Below are 11,975 nucleotides of genomic sequence, written 5' to 3'. Positions count from 1 at the left end.
TCATATAAACACATTTCACATCAAAAGCCAGGAAGTTACAGAGCATTACTGTTTTTCATACTGGAACAACAATGCAGACTACCATCCTACTGCTAGGACAAAATTACCTAAAACTACTTCACCAGAAAATAACCTCATTTGTTGTCTATCCTTAACATACACATGTATGTATCAGCTTTATTTTACCTGATTAATAAAGATTGAATGTATTCGTTTTTCATTTTTTAAGTTGGACATTAAAGCTGACCAGTTATATACTGATAAGAATTCACATTATCTTGAAGACATTTCAAATAACAACCTTTTATTCATACTCAAGTCAAAACATATTCCATTCATTGCATTATTACCCTCATTCACATTTGAATTAACCTCACCAATGAAATTTGACACACACACAAACACATATCAGACAATATCTTATTTATTTTCTATAACACTTTTTACCTATACAGATACTTTTCAACAAAACTCCACCAATTGTAACTTAACTTAATGTTTCAAGGAGCAATGAAGGATAAGTGATCTATAACAGAAAAAAATACATGTATTTAAAAGCAAAGTAAAATCGTGGACCACTTTGTAAACAAGTGTTTAATAAATACTTTTAAGTGCTATCCTCTGGGAATACAATGTATATCTTGCTGTATATGTTTCCACCCAAATAAATGAATTTCAATTCCATTCAACACGTGGTGGTCCTTGTAACAGCTCTAAAAAGCATATTTGCTTAAGGTATATCATACAATAATGTATTGCAAAGGTGTAAACATAATGCATGTTATGTTTAAAAATAACAACTATACTGCAAGAAATGGAGAAACATTACATTTGTAACAGTGTAATCTTCAGGGTCAGCATTCTGCAGCTCAGGGCACTCTGATTTATATGGTAACCATAATAAATCAATCAATCAAATGTATTTATAAAGTCATTTTTACATCAGCTGATGTCACAAAGTGCTATACAGAAACCCAGCCTAAAACCCCAAACAGCAATCAATGCAGATGTAGAAGCATGGTAGCTAGGAAAAACTGCCTAGAAAGGCAGGAACCTAGGAAGAAACCTAGAGAGGAACCAGGCTCTGAGGGGTGGCCAGTCCTCTTCTGGCTGTGCCGGGTTGAGGTTATACCAGTACATGGCCAAGATGTTCAAATGTTCATAGAGGACCAGCAGGGTCAAATAATAATAATCATCACAGTGGTTGTAGAGGGTGCAACAGGTCAGCACCTCAGGAGTAAATGTCAGTTGGCTTTTCATAGCCGAGCATTCAGTGTTAGAGACAACAGGTGCGGTAGAGAGAGAGAGAGTCGAAAACAGCAGGTGCGAGAGAGAGAGTCGAAAACAGCAGCTCCCGGACCATAGGCTTCAATCCCAGGCACCAAGACATTCTCAACTATGTTGGTGTACCTGCTCGATCACATTCCTTAAGACTCATAACACATAGACCTACTTGCATATTTGCCAGCTATGCCACTCCTTGCTGTTGTTGAACCATGGGAAATGCATAGGAGTATACTCTCCGTTCCAACCAGAAAAGCCCCAGGTCCTCACCTCAGTGGCAGATTCATCAAGTAATTTGATGTTGAAATACCCACCCCCCGACTGACATATTCAACACCTCCCTGCGTGAAGGAGTGGTTCCACACCAATTGAAGGAGGTAATAGTGGTCCTCCTGCCGAATATTAATCCACCAAGCATTGACCAGATATGGTCCGTCTAGCTCACACCCCTTCTGGCAAAGGTATGAAGGTTTTGTTGCTGAATGGGTGACACAGGATATCCAAAAGAACATCTCCAACCAACAGTTTGGCTGCCTCAATGGATGCTCAACCACACAGTGCCTTGTAAGCATGGCAGACCAGAACAGACCAGAACAGCAGACACCAGAGGCACCTCCAGCACATGGGTCCTGACAGACTACAACAAGGCCTTTGATCTTGTGGATCACACCATTGCAATGAAACACCTTTTGCAATTATCTGTCCGACCAGAGATCGTGCCATGGGTTTGTAACTTCCATTCCGGGTGTAGCAATACAGTACCATGAGACTCTCCTGTGGCTTCCCCCAGGGCACACGGCTAGGTCCAATTGTATTTGTGGCTCACGTCAATGGTGCATCAGAGGGCACCCTATCCAACTCCTGGGCCTTTGTGGATGACCTGAACCTCATCCAATCAAGACCCTTATGTGGTACTTCCACCATACAGCAAGACCTCAACCAACTAGCCGACTGGTCAGATCCAAACAAGATGAAGGGAACTGAAGGTTCTTCATGATAAACCATCTTCACCACTTCCATCTACCGCCGAAGACCTGACAGTCTACACCTGCTTTGTTCGTCCAGTGCTCGATTACGCCGCTCCAGTATGGCACCCAGGTCTCACAACACAACCAACTTAGCAAGATCCAACGACGTGCAACCAAAATCATTATGGGCCCCACCCACAGCTCCTACAACTCTGCATGCAATGACCTGGGATTGCAGTCATTGGAGTACCGCTGCACACATCGCTGCAGATCCTCTGCCCAGAAGCTTGCAAACCCCAAGATTACAAATGGCGAACAGTGGCAGATCTACCCTATCCAGTCACAAACTGAACCTTCCCTCTACTCTGGCTGACAGACACTACAACAGCCCGATGTCATACTTTGTGAGACCGCTTAATGCTACTTAACTGTAATATTGTATACTACATCAATTTTTTTCATTTCATTTACTTGTGCTGCAATTCAGCTATTAGCGGCACATGTGTAAAATTCTAAATAAACCTTAAATATAACAAAGGCTGACCAACTCTGTCATTGCTACAATGATTCAGGCAAGGGAATTAAGTAAGCATTTCAAGACTGGAGTGTCACGTTGGCATAAATGATTCGTGAGACAGACGCAGCAATGCGTAATAGGGTTTTCTATTCAGCCCAAATTACGACGTGCGGTGTAAGGCAACGAAGACCAAACATACACGTAACAAAACGCACAGGGTAGAAACCCAAAACAAAAGAGCGAGGAGTACCTCGAATAAATAACACACGCACAATGATTAACACACAGGACGAGACCCGTAATCTGCGCAATCCACAAGGGCACGAAAGCCCAAAACACACAGCACAGGTACTCACACACAAAGTGCACATAAATACAAGCAGTGGGAATAGGGGCCAGGTGTGCGCAATGAAAGTTCCGGATGGGCCAGTTGTGGTTGCTGAAGTGGCGTTGTCGGACGGCCCAATTGCAGCTGCCCAAGTTGCGGCTGCGCCGGACAGACGAGTCACAGCGTCGGACGGGCCATTCCCGCTGTCTCCCTTAGTGGTCGATTATTATGTCACGTTGGCATGAAGGAACGGGAGACAGATGCAGGAATGCGTAATAGTTTTTGTTATTTAGCCCAAATTACGGTGTGCGGTGTAAAGGCACGGGGACGAAGACCAAAACAAACACGTAACAAAAACACAGGACTGAAACCCAAACAAAAGAGCGTGGAGTGGTGGTGAACATTACGGAGTGTTCGTGGGTCTTTTTTGTACGAGTTAATCTCGTGTTTTCCCCAATGCCAAATTAAGAGCTTCATCCACACATTGTGGAGAGTAACCTCTTCTTAGAAACCTATTGCGCATCTCCGCTGCTTTTTCTAGATTGTTCTCTGTGGAGTGGCATACACCGCGCAGTCTGGAAAAACTGGCTTCACTGAAGTCCTCTTTTTAATGGTTCAGGGTGGAAGCGGTCCCCCTGTAATATACACTGCTCAAAAAAATAAAGGGAACACTTAAACAACACAATGTAACTCCAAGTCAATCACACTTCTGTGAAATCAAACTGTCCACTTAGGAAGCAACACTGATTGACAATACATTTCACATGCTGTTGTGCAAATGGAATAGACAACAGGTGGAAATTATAGGCAATTAGCAAGACACCCCCAATAAAGGAGTGGTTCTGCAGGTGGGGACCACAGACCACTTCTCAGTTCCTATGCTTCCTGGCTGATGTTTTGGTCACTTTTGAATGCTGGCGGTGCTTTCACTCTAGTGGTAGCATGAGACGGAGTCTACAGCCCACACAAGTGGCTCAGGTAGTGCAGCTCATCCAGGATGGCACATCAATGCGAGCTGTGGCAAGAAGGTTTGCTGTGTCTGTCAGCGTAGTGTCCAGAGCATGGAGGCGCTACCAGGAGACAGGCCAGTACATCAGGAGACGTGGAGGAGGCCGTAGGAGGGCAACAACCCAGCAGCAGGACCGCTACCTCCGCCTTTGTGCAAGGAGGAGCAGGAGGAGCATTGCCAGAGCCCTGCAAAATGACCTCCAACAGGCTACAGCAACTATGCTGAACATAAAAACAGTATGGTAACATTCATAGCATGATGTTACACAAAACATAAACACAATCCACAACTACTCTTCAGGTACAAACCCACAACACAACGTGTGGCTAAACTAGTAATCTAACACGTGAGACGAGTCAGTATAAATTAAATCAACATCAGTTTATTTCAAATTTCTGGTTTCTTAAATTCTAATAGTTTGCCTAATTTCAGTGTATGTGATAAAACAAGCATAGAGAAAGTAGAGAACCATCTAAATCACTGAAATATCCCAAAATATTGTATTTCAACAATAATTTTGTTGCCTGTTTTGCCATCAATACGTGTCACATATCAGTTTGCAAATAATGTAATTTATTATATATTTTTTTACATTTATGAGTTAACGAAGCCGCATACAAACATGGTCTCTTTTTCCTTTCTTGAGTAAGGCAGCTCCAGAATGCAGGTGTTTCAGCCTAGCTCAGTGCTTTCTGTGGTGGTGGGGAAAATATAGAGCGTAGGGGTTGCTAATGTTGTCTAGTTGTGTCGTGATTGGCTCAGTGTTCTGTCGCTCATGGGGATACTACGTCGTCACAAAATCTACATAGCTCGAAAATTGAAGCTCCTTGGGTGCTACCACATATTTACATTAGAAGTGCCCATCCAAGAAGGCTCAAGGTCATTGGCTACAGATAAAATGACGTCAAATCACATTATATCTACCGTAGCTTTGATTGGACTGATTCTTTAAAAATCTTAGCTAGCAAGCTAGACTAGCAGTCATCATCATGAATCAAGTCGATCATTTACTCGCAAATCCTTTTCAATCCTTGTCATATGAAGAAAAATTATAGATAAAACGTATCGGTGCTCATCGGCCATTGGACATAAACATTAGACAACAAGTTGGAAATCACAAATTCAACAATGAGTGGTTTGGAAGGAATCAATTGCTAACTGTAAGCGTTGCAAAGCAATCACTAGCCTGCTACTCAGTGGAGAGGGTGTGTGGTCCATGTCTGAGTTTAAGGGTTTCTTTTCCAAGCTTTAAAGGATAAACAATCACATGCAATACAATAGGCCAGAAAAGGTTGAATACATTGGCCATGTTGTCAATCCAGCATGACTTCTGCCGCATCCAAAAAAACTGGAAACTCGGAACTGGGAAATCTCAGACTTCAGTGAGTTCACCTTCCTGTTCAAGTGAGCACAGCACAACAAGGTGAGTCCAAAAATGTCTTGTATGCTACTGCATAAATTAGGTAATATGCTGAGGAGATATGTATACTGTAGCTAAGAAAGTAATACTAAATGTTTGTTGTGTAGTAAGCTGTTGGTAGCCCATGTGCCTTACCCTAATAATTTGGCCCCTTTCCCACTCATAACTTAGACTTCTGTTCTGACATGGTGGTGCACATGTAGCCTATAGCCTGTTGAATATTGTAAGAGCTTTCATTGTCTGCTTATATGCCCCCTTTATTTGTCCTACGGTTCTGACTTGGTGTACAGGGAGAATACTGTAAGAACGACCCATGTTCTGAATTCTGTCGCTGTACATTTAAAAAACGCTGAACAAATAGTTCAATTGACTAAGTTATTCTTAGCTTGCTCATCAATTTCTTAATTGAAATTACGGATTGTCTCTTATCCGCGCATCGTTCCCTTATGCCATAGTTTGTACATCTCAAATGTCAGTAGAAAGCACATTTGTTTAAGCAAGTCAGCAATGTCAGCTATGCTTTTTAAAAAAGCAGTAATTGAGGCTGAATTAACTGTTTTGCTGCCAGACAAGGCTCCGCTGATAGCCCGGTGTAGCAGTGGTAATGATTCAGTCCATGGTGTGGAAAAGAAAGCTCTGCTGTTGGGACAGCTTTATGTAGGCCCTAATAGTTTGTGGGCACCGTTTTTCACCATTATAGTGCAATTAATGTATTGTCTTTGCTGGCATGCAGCAACATTTTTGGGGGGGAGTTTTCCCCACCAAGATTTACATTCTAAAATTGCCACTGCGCACAGAACAGATCTATCGCTTCTTAGACTTTCTTTCACTGAGAATTACAAATCTATAACTCACATTTCTATGTAAATTTGGTCGTTTGCCAAAAAGGTTACATATTGTAGGTTTAATATACTCTTGTGTATACACTTTTATTCACACATTCACACCCTCACCTTTCTGTATTACTGATGCTTCTTGTCTAGGTTCTTCCAACTACTCAGCAACATGATCATTGTCTTTCTGAGGAATTTTAGCTGAAACACATTCAGATTAACCATGTTATGTTTGTTTTACACAATGCGCGTGATGCCTGTTGCAGAGTAGAACTCACTCACTTTGTGAGAAGGACATGCGCTTCCGAGCCTCTTCTCTTCTCCACTGCATGCAAGTTGTGTCTCCCATCATAACCTACAGACAAGAAAAACAAAACAAAGTTGATGTACTGAGGATCACCTCACAGCAGTTATATTTTAATGTAAGGTATATAGATGTACTGCATAGATGGGGAACGTCCTATTACAGAGAAAATGAGACCGCATCTTACCCTGACCTGCTCGGGAGGCCAAAGTCCCCCCCATATAAACTGTAGGTATCCAAAGAGCACAATGACACTGAGGAAGGCCAAGTTGCTGGCCACACCGATCACTGCAGACATCACCGGGAAATTGTACAGGAGGTATCTATTAAGACAAAGGGTTCAGAGATAGGAACAGAGGAGGATGGGGAATAGGAGGAAAACAAAAGAAAGGAAGATACAACAGTAGGTAAGAACATCAATTACATTCCATATATTTGACTTATTGGCCTCAAATAATCTGGATTTGAAACAGAAAAAAATGGATACTATTGGAAGGTCTATACCTGATGCCAGTGAAGGAAGCATGGATCCTGAGCTGAGCTGAATAGACCTGCACCCGCCTAGACTGAATCTCAATGACAGCGCCAACAGTGGGTTGATACTGTAGCGGGAGAAATGTACAGGTAGAGAGAAGCAGAGATCAGTAATAAGAGAGAGAAAAATATTTTGACCTTATTACCTAAAAAGACTAGTCTGAGTTAGCCAGTCTTGCAGCACTGAACAAATGCAAGACTAAGTGGTCTGGCTTGCAAGACAATTCAAAGTCTAATAAAATGGGAAAACTCATTCTTACTTTGAAAGAGGACATTTTATTCCGACAGGCTGTATTTGTCTGGACTTCTTAATAAATGAGGTCTGTCCGAGTACTGTTTAATTGAAAGCACATGAACATCGAATGCTGCTGAAAGGGAAGTATGCTTGGTCAGGGAGGGTTTCACACAAGTAAATCGAATTACATCAAATAAAAATGAAATGGGTTGAGTGGAAAATAAGATAATGTAAAATATACTGTGTCCGTAAAATGTATATAGGTTCAGAACTTGTGTGAAACAGCACAGTTGAAAAAGATATGGCAAATAGGATCACGGCACAAGGCAAGACCCAAATGCAGACACAGGAGGTAGAAGGTTGGAGTCTTACAATGTTTATTCATCCAAAGGGGTAGGCAAGAGAATTCGTCTGTCCATGACCAAAGGTAAAAACCAGATCGGCGTCCAGGAGGTATAGAGTGGCAGACAGGCTCATGCTCAAGGCAGGCAGAATGGTCAGGCAGGTGGGTACAAAGTCCAGAAACAGGCAAGAGTCAAAACCGGGAGGACCAGAAAAAGGAGAATACAAAAAGCAGGCAACCGGGAAAACCACTGGTTGACTTAGAAACATACAAGACAAACTAGCACAGAGAAACAGGAAACACAGGGACAAATACACTGGGGAAAACAAGCGACACCTGACAAATAGAAATCAAAACTGGATGGTGATGGGACAAAAGAGAACTATTGTAAAATACACTGTGTCCGTAAAATGAATATAATATGTATAAGCTGGAAGTAGAAGCCTAAGTGTTGTTGTCCATTAGTTTACTCTAATTGGGGGAGGGGTGGTAGTGTTAGGGGAAAATAATAAAGAAAAAATATACATTTTATATATTTACAAAAAAATATAGATGATGCAGAGAATTACATTGATGGGAGCCACAATCTATCTGCAATATTAAAGCTGATCTACTACCCCCCCTAAAAAAAAAATTATACAGATAACTTACAAAATGGTAATCACAAGATCATGATGATCTGATTCAGTAAGAGGGCACAGTGAACTAAGTGTAAGCTCCGTGGGAGAGGAAAACAGATTTGACATGCACAGGCAACCACAAACAGCACTTACAGAATTGGCCTTGTAGTCTGAGAAGAGCTCAACCTCAAGGAGCTGCTTCTGCTCTGTCATCCCAGTCAGTAGGAGAGGAGAGAACAGTAATGTATTCAAGGTCTGCAGAAGACCAGAGCGGTAGTGCAGCATAGCCTGTTGGAGAAAAGAAAGCAGTCACTGTCAGAGAGCCCCACAATAATCGAATACATCACATTGTGAAGTATGAGAGGATATTTTATGTGGGAGGAAACAGAAGGAACGGACACCTTATGTTCCACCAAGAACAAACTGGCGCTGAAACGCTTAGAGGCTCAATAGTGGGGTTTGGTAGGAAGACAAACAGAATAAACTTGGCACTTTATCACTTACAGAGCGCACCACAGCTGCAACTGTCTGGCCATCGTTGGTGTAGCAAGACATCTTAATCATGAACATGCCAAGCTGTTTGTTGACAAGCGACTCAGGCATTTCCAGCTCTAAAGAGATTCGATATGGCTGACCATAGATCATAACCTAGGAAAGACAATGAGGGATAGAATACTGTGAGAGACAATGAGCATACCTGACTACAGTGATCATTTCTTAGCATATTGTAATTATATTAGCATCTACCTCAGGATAGAGGGGGTGAGGGAAACGATGGTTATGTGTGAAGAGCATACCTGGTCTTTGCCATTCTTCAGCAGTGAGATGTTAGCCACAGGGAAAGAACAGAGGACTGAATTGGTAGCATCACAGTCGGAACTAGAACAAACAGCGGCCAGGAAAAAATGTGTGACGTTATGGGCCTATGCTTTTTACCTTGACATGGTACTAACAGCACAAAATAAAAATCAAGTGCAACAGCATAGAGCATTTTGTTAAGTGTAGCTAAATGCTAATGCAAAAGCAATTATTTGTTTTTAAAATAATCCATTCAAAGTGAGTGAAAGGAGTAGAAAGACTGGATTTTACTTCAATTTGAAGAAAAAAAGGCACCAAACAAACTTTCCATGATGTCTCCCAGTACCTGTAGTGGTAGTGCACTGGTGCAGCGAAGCTGACGGTGGGCATATAGGAGTAGTAGAAGCTACCATAGAGGAAGACAGCCACCCAGACCAGCAGCGCTAAAACGCAGAAGAGGATGGCAGCCTGCAGTAAAGTCCGACGGGCTCTGTGGAGAGTTACCCCCAACCCAACTTGCAGCCACAGGAAAACTGGTCTCGTTACACCACCCATGGTGACCAACCCAGCACTGACTCTTTCCAGACGTTGCACACCACTCGCTGAGATCTCACTGCCTTTTATTCCTGTGGCTCCTGTCAAAAGCCCCTCGCTATCTCTTTCTGTCTCTCTCTCTCTCTCTCTGCTTATTTGGATAATTTGTTTATATTTTGAAGGTTATGGCGCCCTGTTCATTGGAAGACGCCCACTCAACAATGCCAACATTGGCCTGCTCATTTAAGTGAACTGCTGTATGGAATAATATCTATATATTTGTCACATCCCTTAATATGACATTACTTTCTTAGCTAATTTACCTTTTCTTTTTCTACTGCAAGTTTTAAACCTGATAATGTGCTGGCCGGTCTTTAATAATATTTCTGTAGCAAGCTGTAAAATAGAAGAGAATAGCATTGAGACTTTAATGCAGATGGATACGGAATACAAAAGCACCATTCAAATCTACATCACTCGGAAGATATAAATCTTTCTGCTTTAGGAATTTCTAGGAATATAATTTCTAGTGCATCATACAATGAGTTTTAAGACTTTTTTTCTACACGGCCAATGGACATGTGAGAGAGCAATTAGACATACACACACACAAGACAGATATGAAACTGTAAAAGATAAAGGACTAGGGCCTCATTCTATGACAAAATATTAAGTATAGCCTCATAGCTAGCTACACTACATGACCAAAGTATGTGGACACCTGCTCGTCGAATGTCTCATTCCAAAATCATGGGCATTAATATTGAGTTGCCTCCACTCTTCTGGGAAGGCATTCCACTAGATGTTGGAACATTGCTGCGGGAACTTGCTTCCATTCAGCCACAAGAGCAATAGTGAGGTCGGGCACTGATGTTGGGCGATTAGGCCTGGTCGGCGTTACAATTCATCCCAACAGTGTTCGATGGGGTTGAGGTCAGGGTTCTGTGCAGGCCAGTCAAGTTCTTCCACACCGATCTTGACAAACCATTTCTGTATGAACCTCGCTTTGTGCACGGCGGCATTGTCATGCTGAAACAGGAAAGGGCCTTCCCCAAACTGTTGCCACAAAGTTGGAAGCACAGAATCGCTGTGAATGTCATTGTATACTGTAGCGTTAAGACTTCCCTTCACTGGAACTAAGGGGCCTAGCCCAAACCATGAAAAACAGCCCCAGACCATTATTCCTCACCACCAAACTTTACAGTTGGCACTGTGCATTGGGGCAGGTAGCATTCTCCTGGCATCCGCCAAACCCAGATTTTTCCATTGGACTTCCAGATGGTGAAGCGTGATTCATCACTCTAGAGAACGCGTTTCCAGAGGCAGTTTGGAACTCGGTAGTGAGTGTTGCGACCGAGGACAGCTGATTTTGTTGTGCTACGCGGTTCAGCACTCGGCGTTCACGTTCTGTGAGCTTGTGTGGCCTATCACGTCATGGCTGAGCTGTTGTTGCTTCTAGAACTTCTAGGAATATGGTTTCTAGTGCAGCAGCATACAACCCTGCATCCCACTGTTGGCTTGCCTCTGAAGCTAAGCAGAGTTGGTCCTGGATGGGAGACCTGATACTGCTGGAAGTAGTTTTGGATGGCCAGTAGGAGGCACTCTTTCAACTAGTATAAATAAAAAATCCCAGGACAGTGATTGGGGACATTGCCCTGTGTAGGGTGTGGTCTTTTGGATGGGATGTTAAACGAGTGTCCTGACTCTCTCTGGTCATATGGCACTTATCGTATGAGTAGGGGTGTTAACCCCGCTGTCCTGGCTAAATTCCCAACTGGCCCTCATACCATCATGGCCACCTAATCATCCCCAGCTTCCAATTGGCTAATTCCTCTCCCCTGTAACTATTTCCCAAGTTGTTGCTGTAAATGAGAATCTGTTTTCAGTCAACTTACCGGGTAAAAACTATTATAGGCCTATTTCTATTTTGCCCTGTTTATCAAAAGTGTTGGAAAAACTTGTCAATAATCAACTGACTGGCTTTCTTGATGTCTATAGTATTCTCTCTGGTATGCAATCTGGTTTCCGCTCAGGTTATGGATGTGTCACTGCAACCTTAACGGTCCTCAATGATGTCACCATTGCCCTTGATTCTAAGCAATGCTGTGCTGCTATTTTTATTGACGTGGCCAAAGCTTTTGATACGGTAGACCATTCCATTCTTGTGGGCCAGCTACGGAGTATGGGTGTCTCTTAGGGGTCTTTGGCCTGGTTTGCTAACTACCTCTCTCAAAGAGTGCAGTGTATA

The 11,975-nt window shown here is 42.6% G+C and overlaps 1 protein-coding gene across 2 annotated transcripts; it reads right to left on the bottom strand.

The window, feature by feature from the left end:
• Nucleotides 1-5,348: 5,348 nt before the first annotated feature.
• bscl2 (BSCL2 lipid droplet biogenesis associated, seipin) lies at nucleotides 5,349-10,091 on the bottom strand. Of its 2 annotated transcripts, none has more exons than XM_029701150.1 (9): nucleotides 9,540-10,091; nucleotides 9,193-9,274; nucleotides 8,900-9,043; nucleotides 8,549-8,683; nucleotides 7,168-7,265; nucleotides 6,857-6,986; nucleotides 6,642-6,714; nucleotides 6,480-6,560; nucleotides 5,349-5,502 (listed from the first exon to the last, which is right to left on the bottom strand). In XM_029701150.1, the coding sequence occupies exons 1-8, from the start codon at nucleotides 9,746-9,748 to the stop codon at nucleotides 6,520-6,522; spliced, it is 912 nt and encodes a 303-aa protein (XP_029557010.1). In that variant the 5' UTR covers nucleotides 9,749-10,091; the 3' UTR covers nucleotides 5,349-5,502; nucleotides 6,480-6,519. The 2 variants fall into 2 exon arrangements, with proteins under 2 accessions (XP_029557010.1, XP_029557009.1); XM_029701149.1 differs by having other exon boundaries at nucleotides 6,851-6,986; nucleotides 9,540-10,078.
• Nucleotides 10,092-11,975: the final 1,884 nt, after the last annotated feature.

The sequence above is a fragment of the Salmo trutta genome, chromosome 19 (assembly GCF_901001165.1).
Source record: "Salmo trutta chromosome 19, fSalTru1.1, whole genome shotgun sequence".
Lineage (NCBI taxonomy): Eukaryota > Metazoa > Chordata > Actinopteri > Salmoniformes > Salmonidae > Salmo > Salmo trutta.
This window is presented reverse-complemented; position numbering and strand designations above follow the sequence as displayed.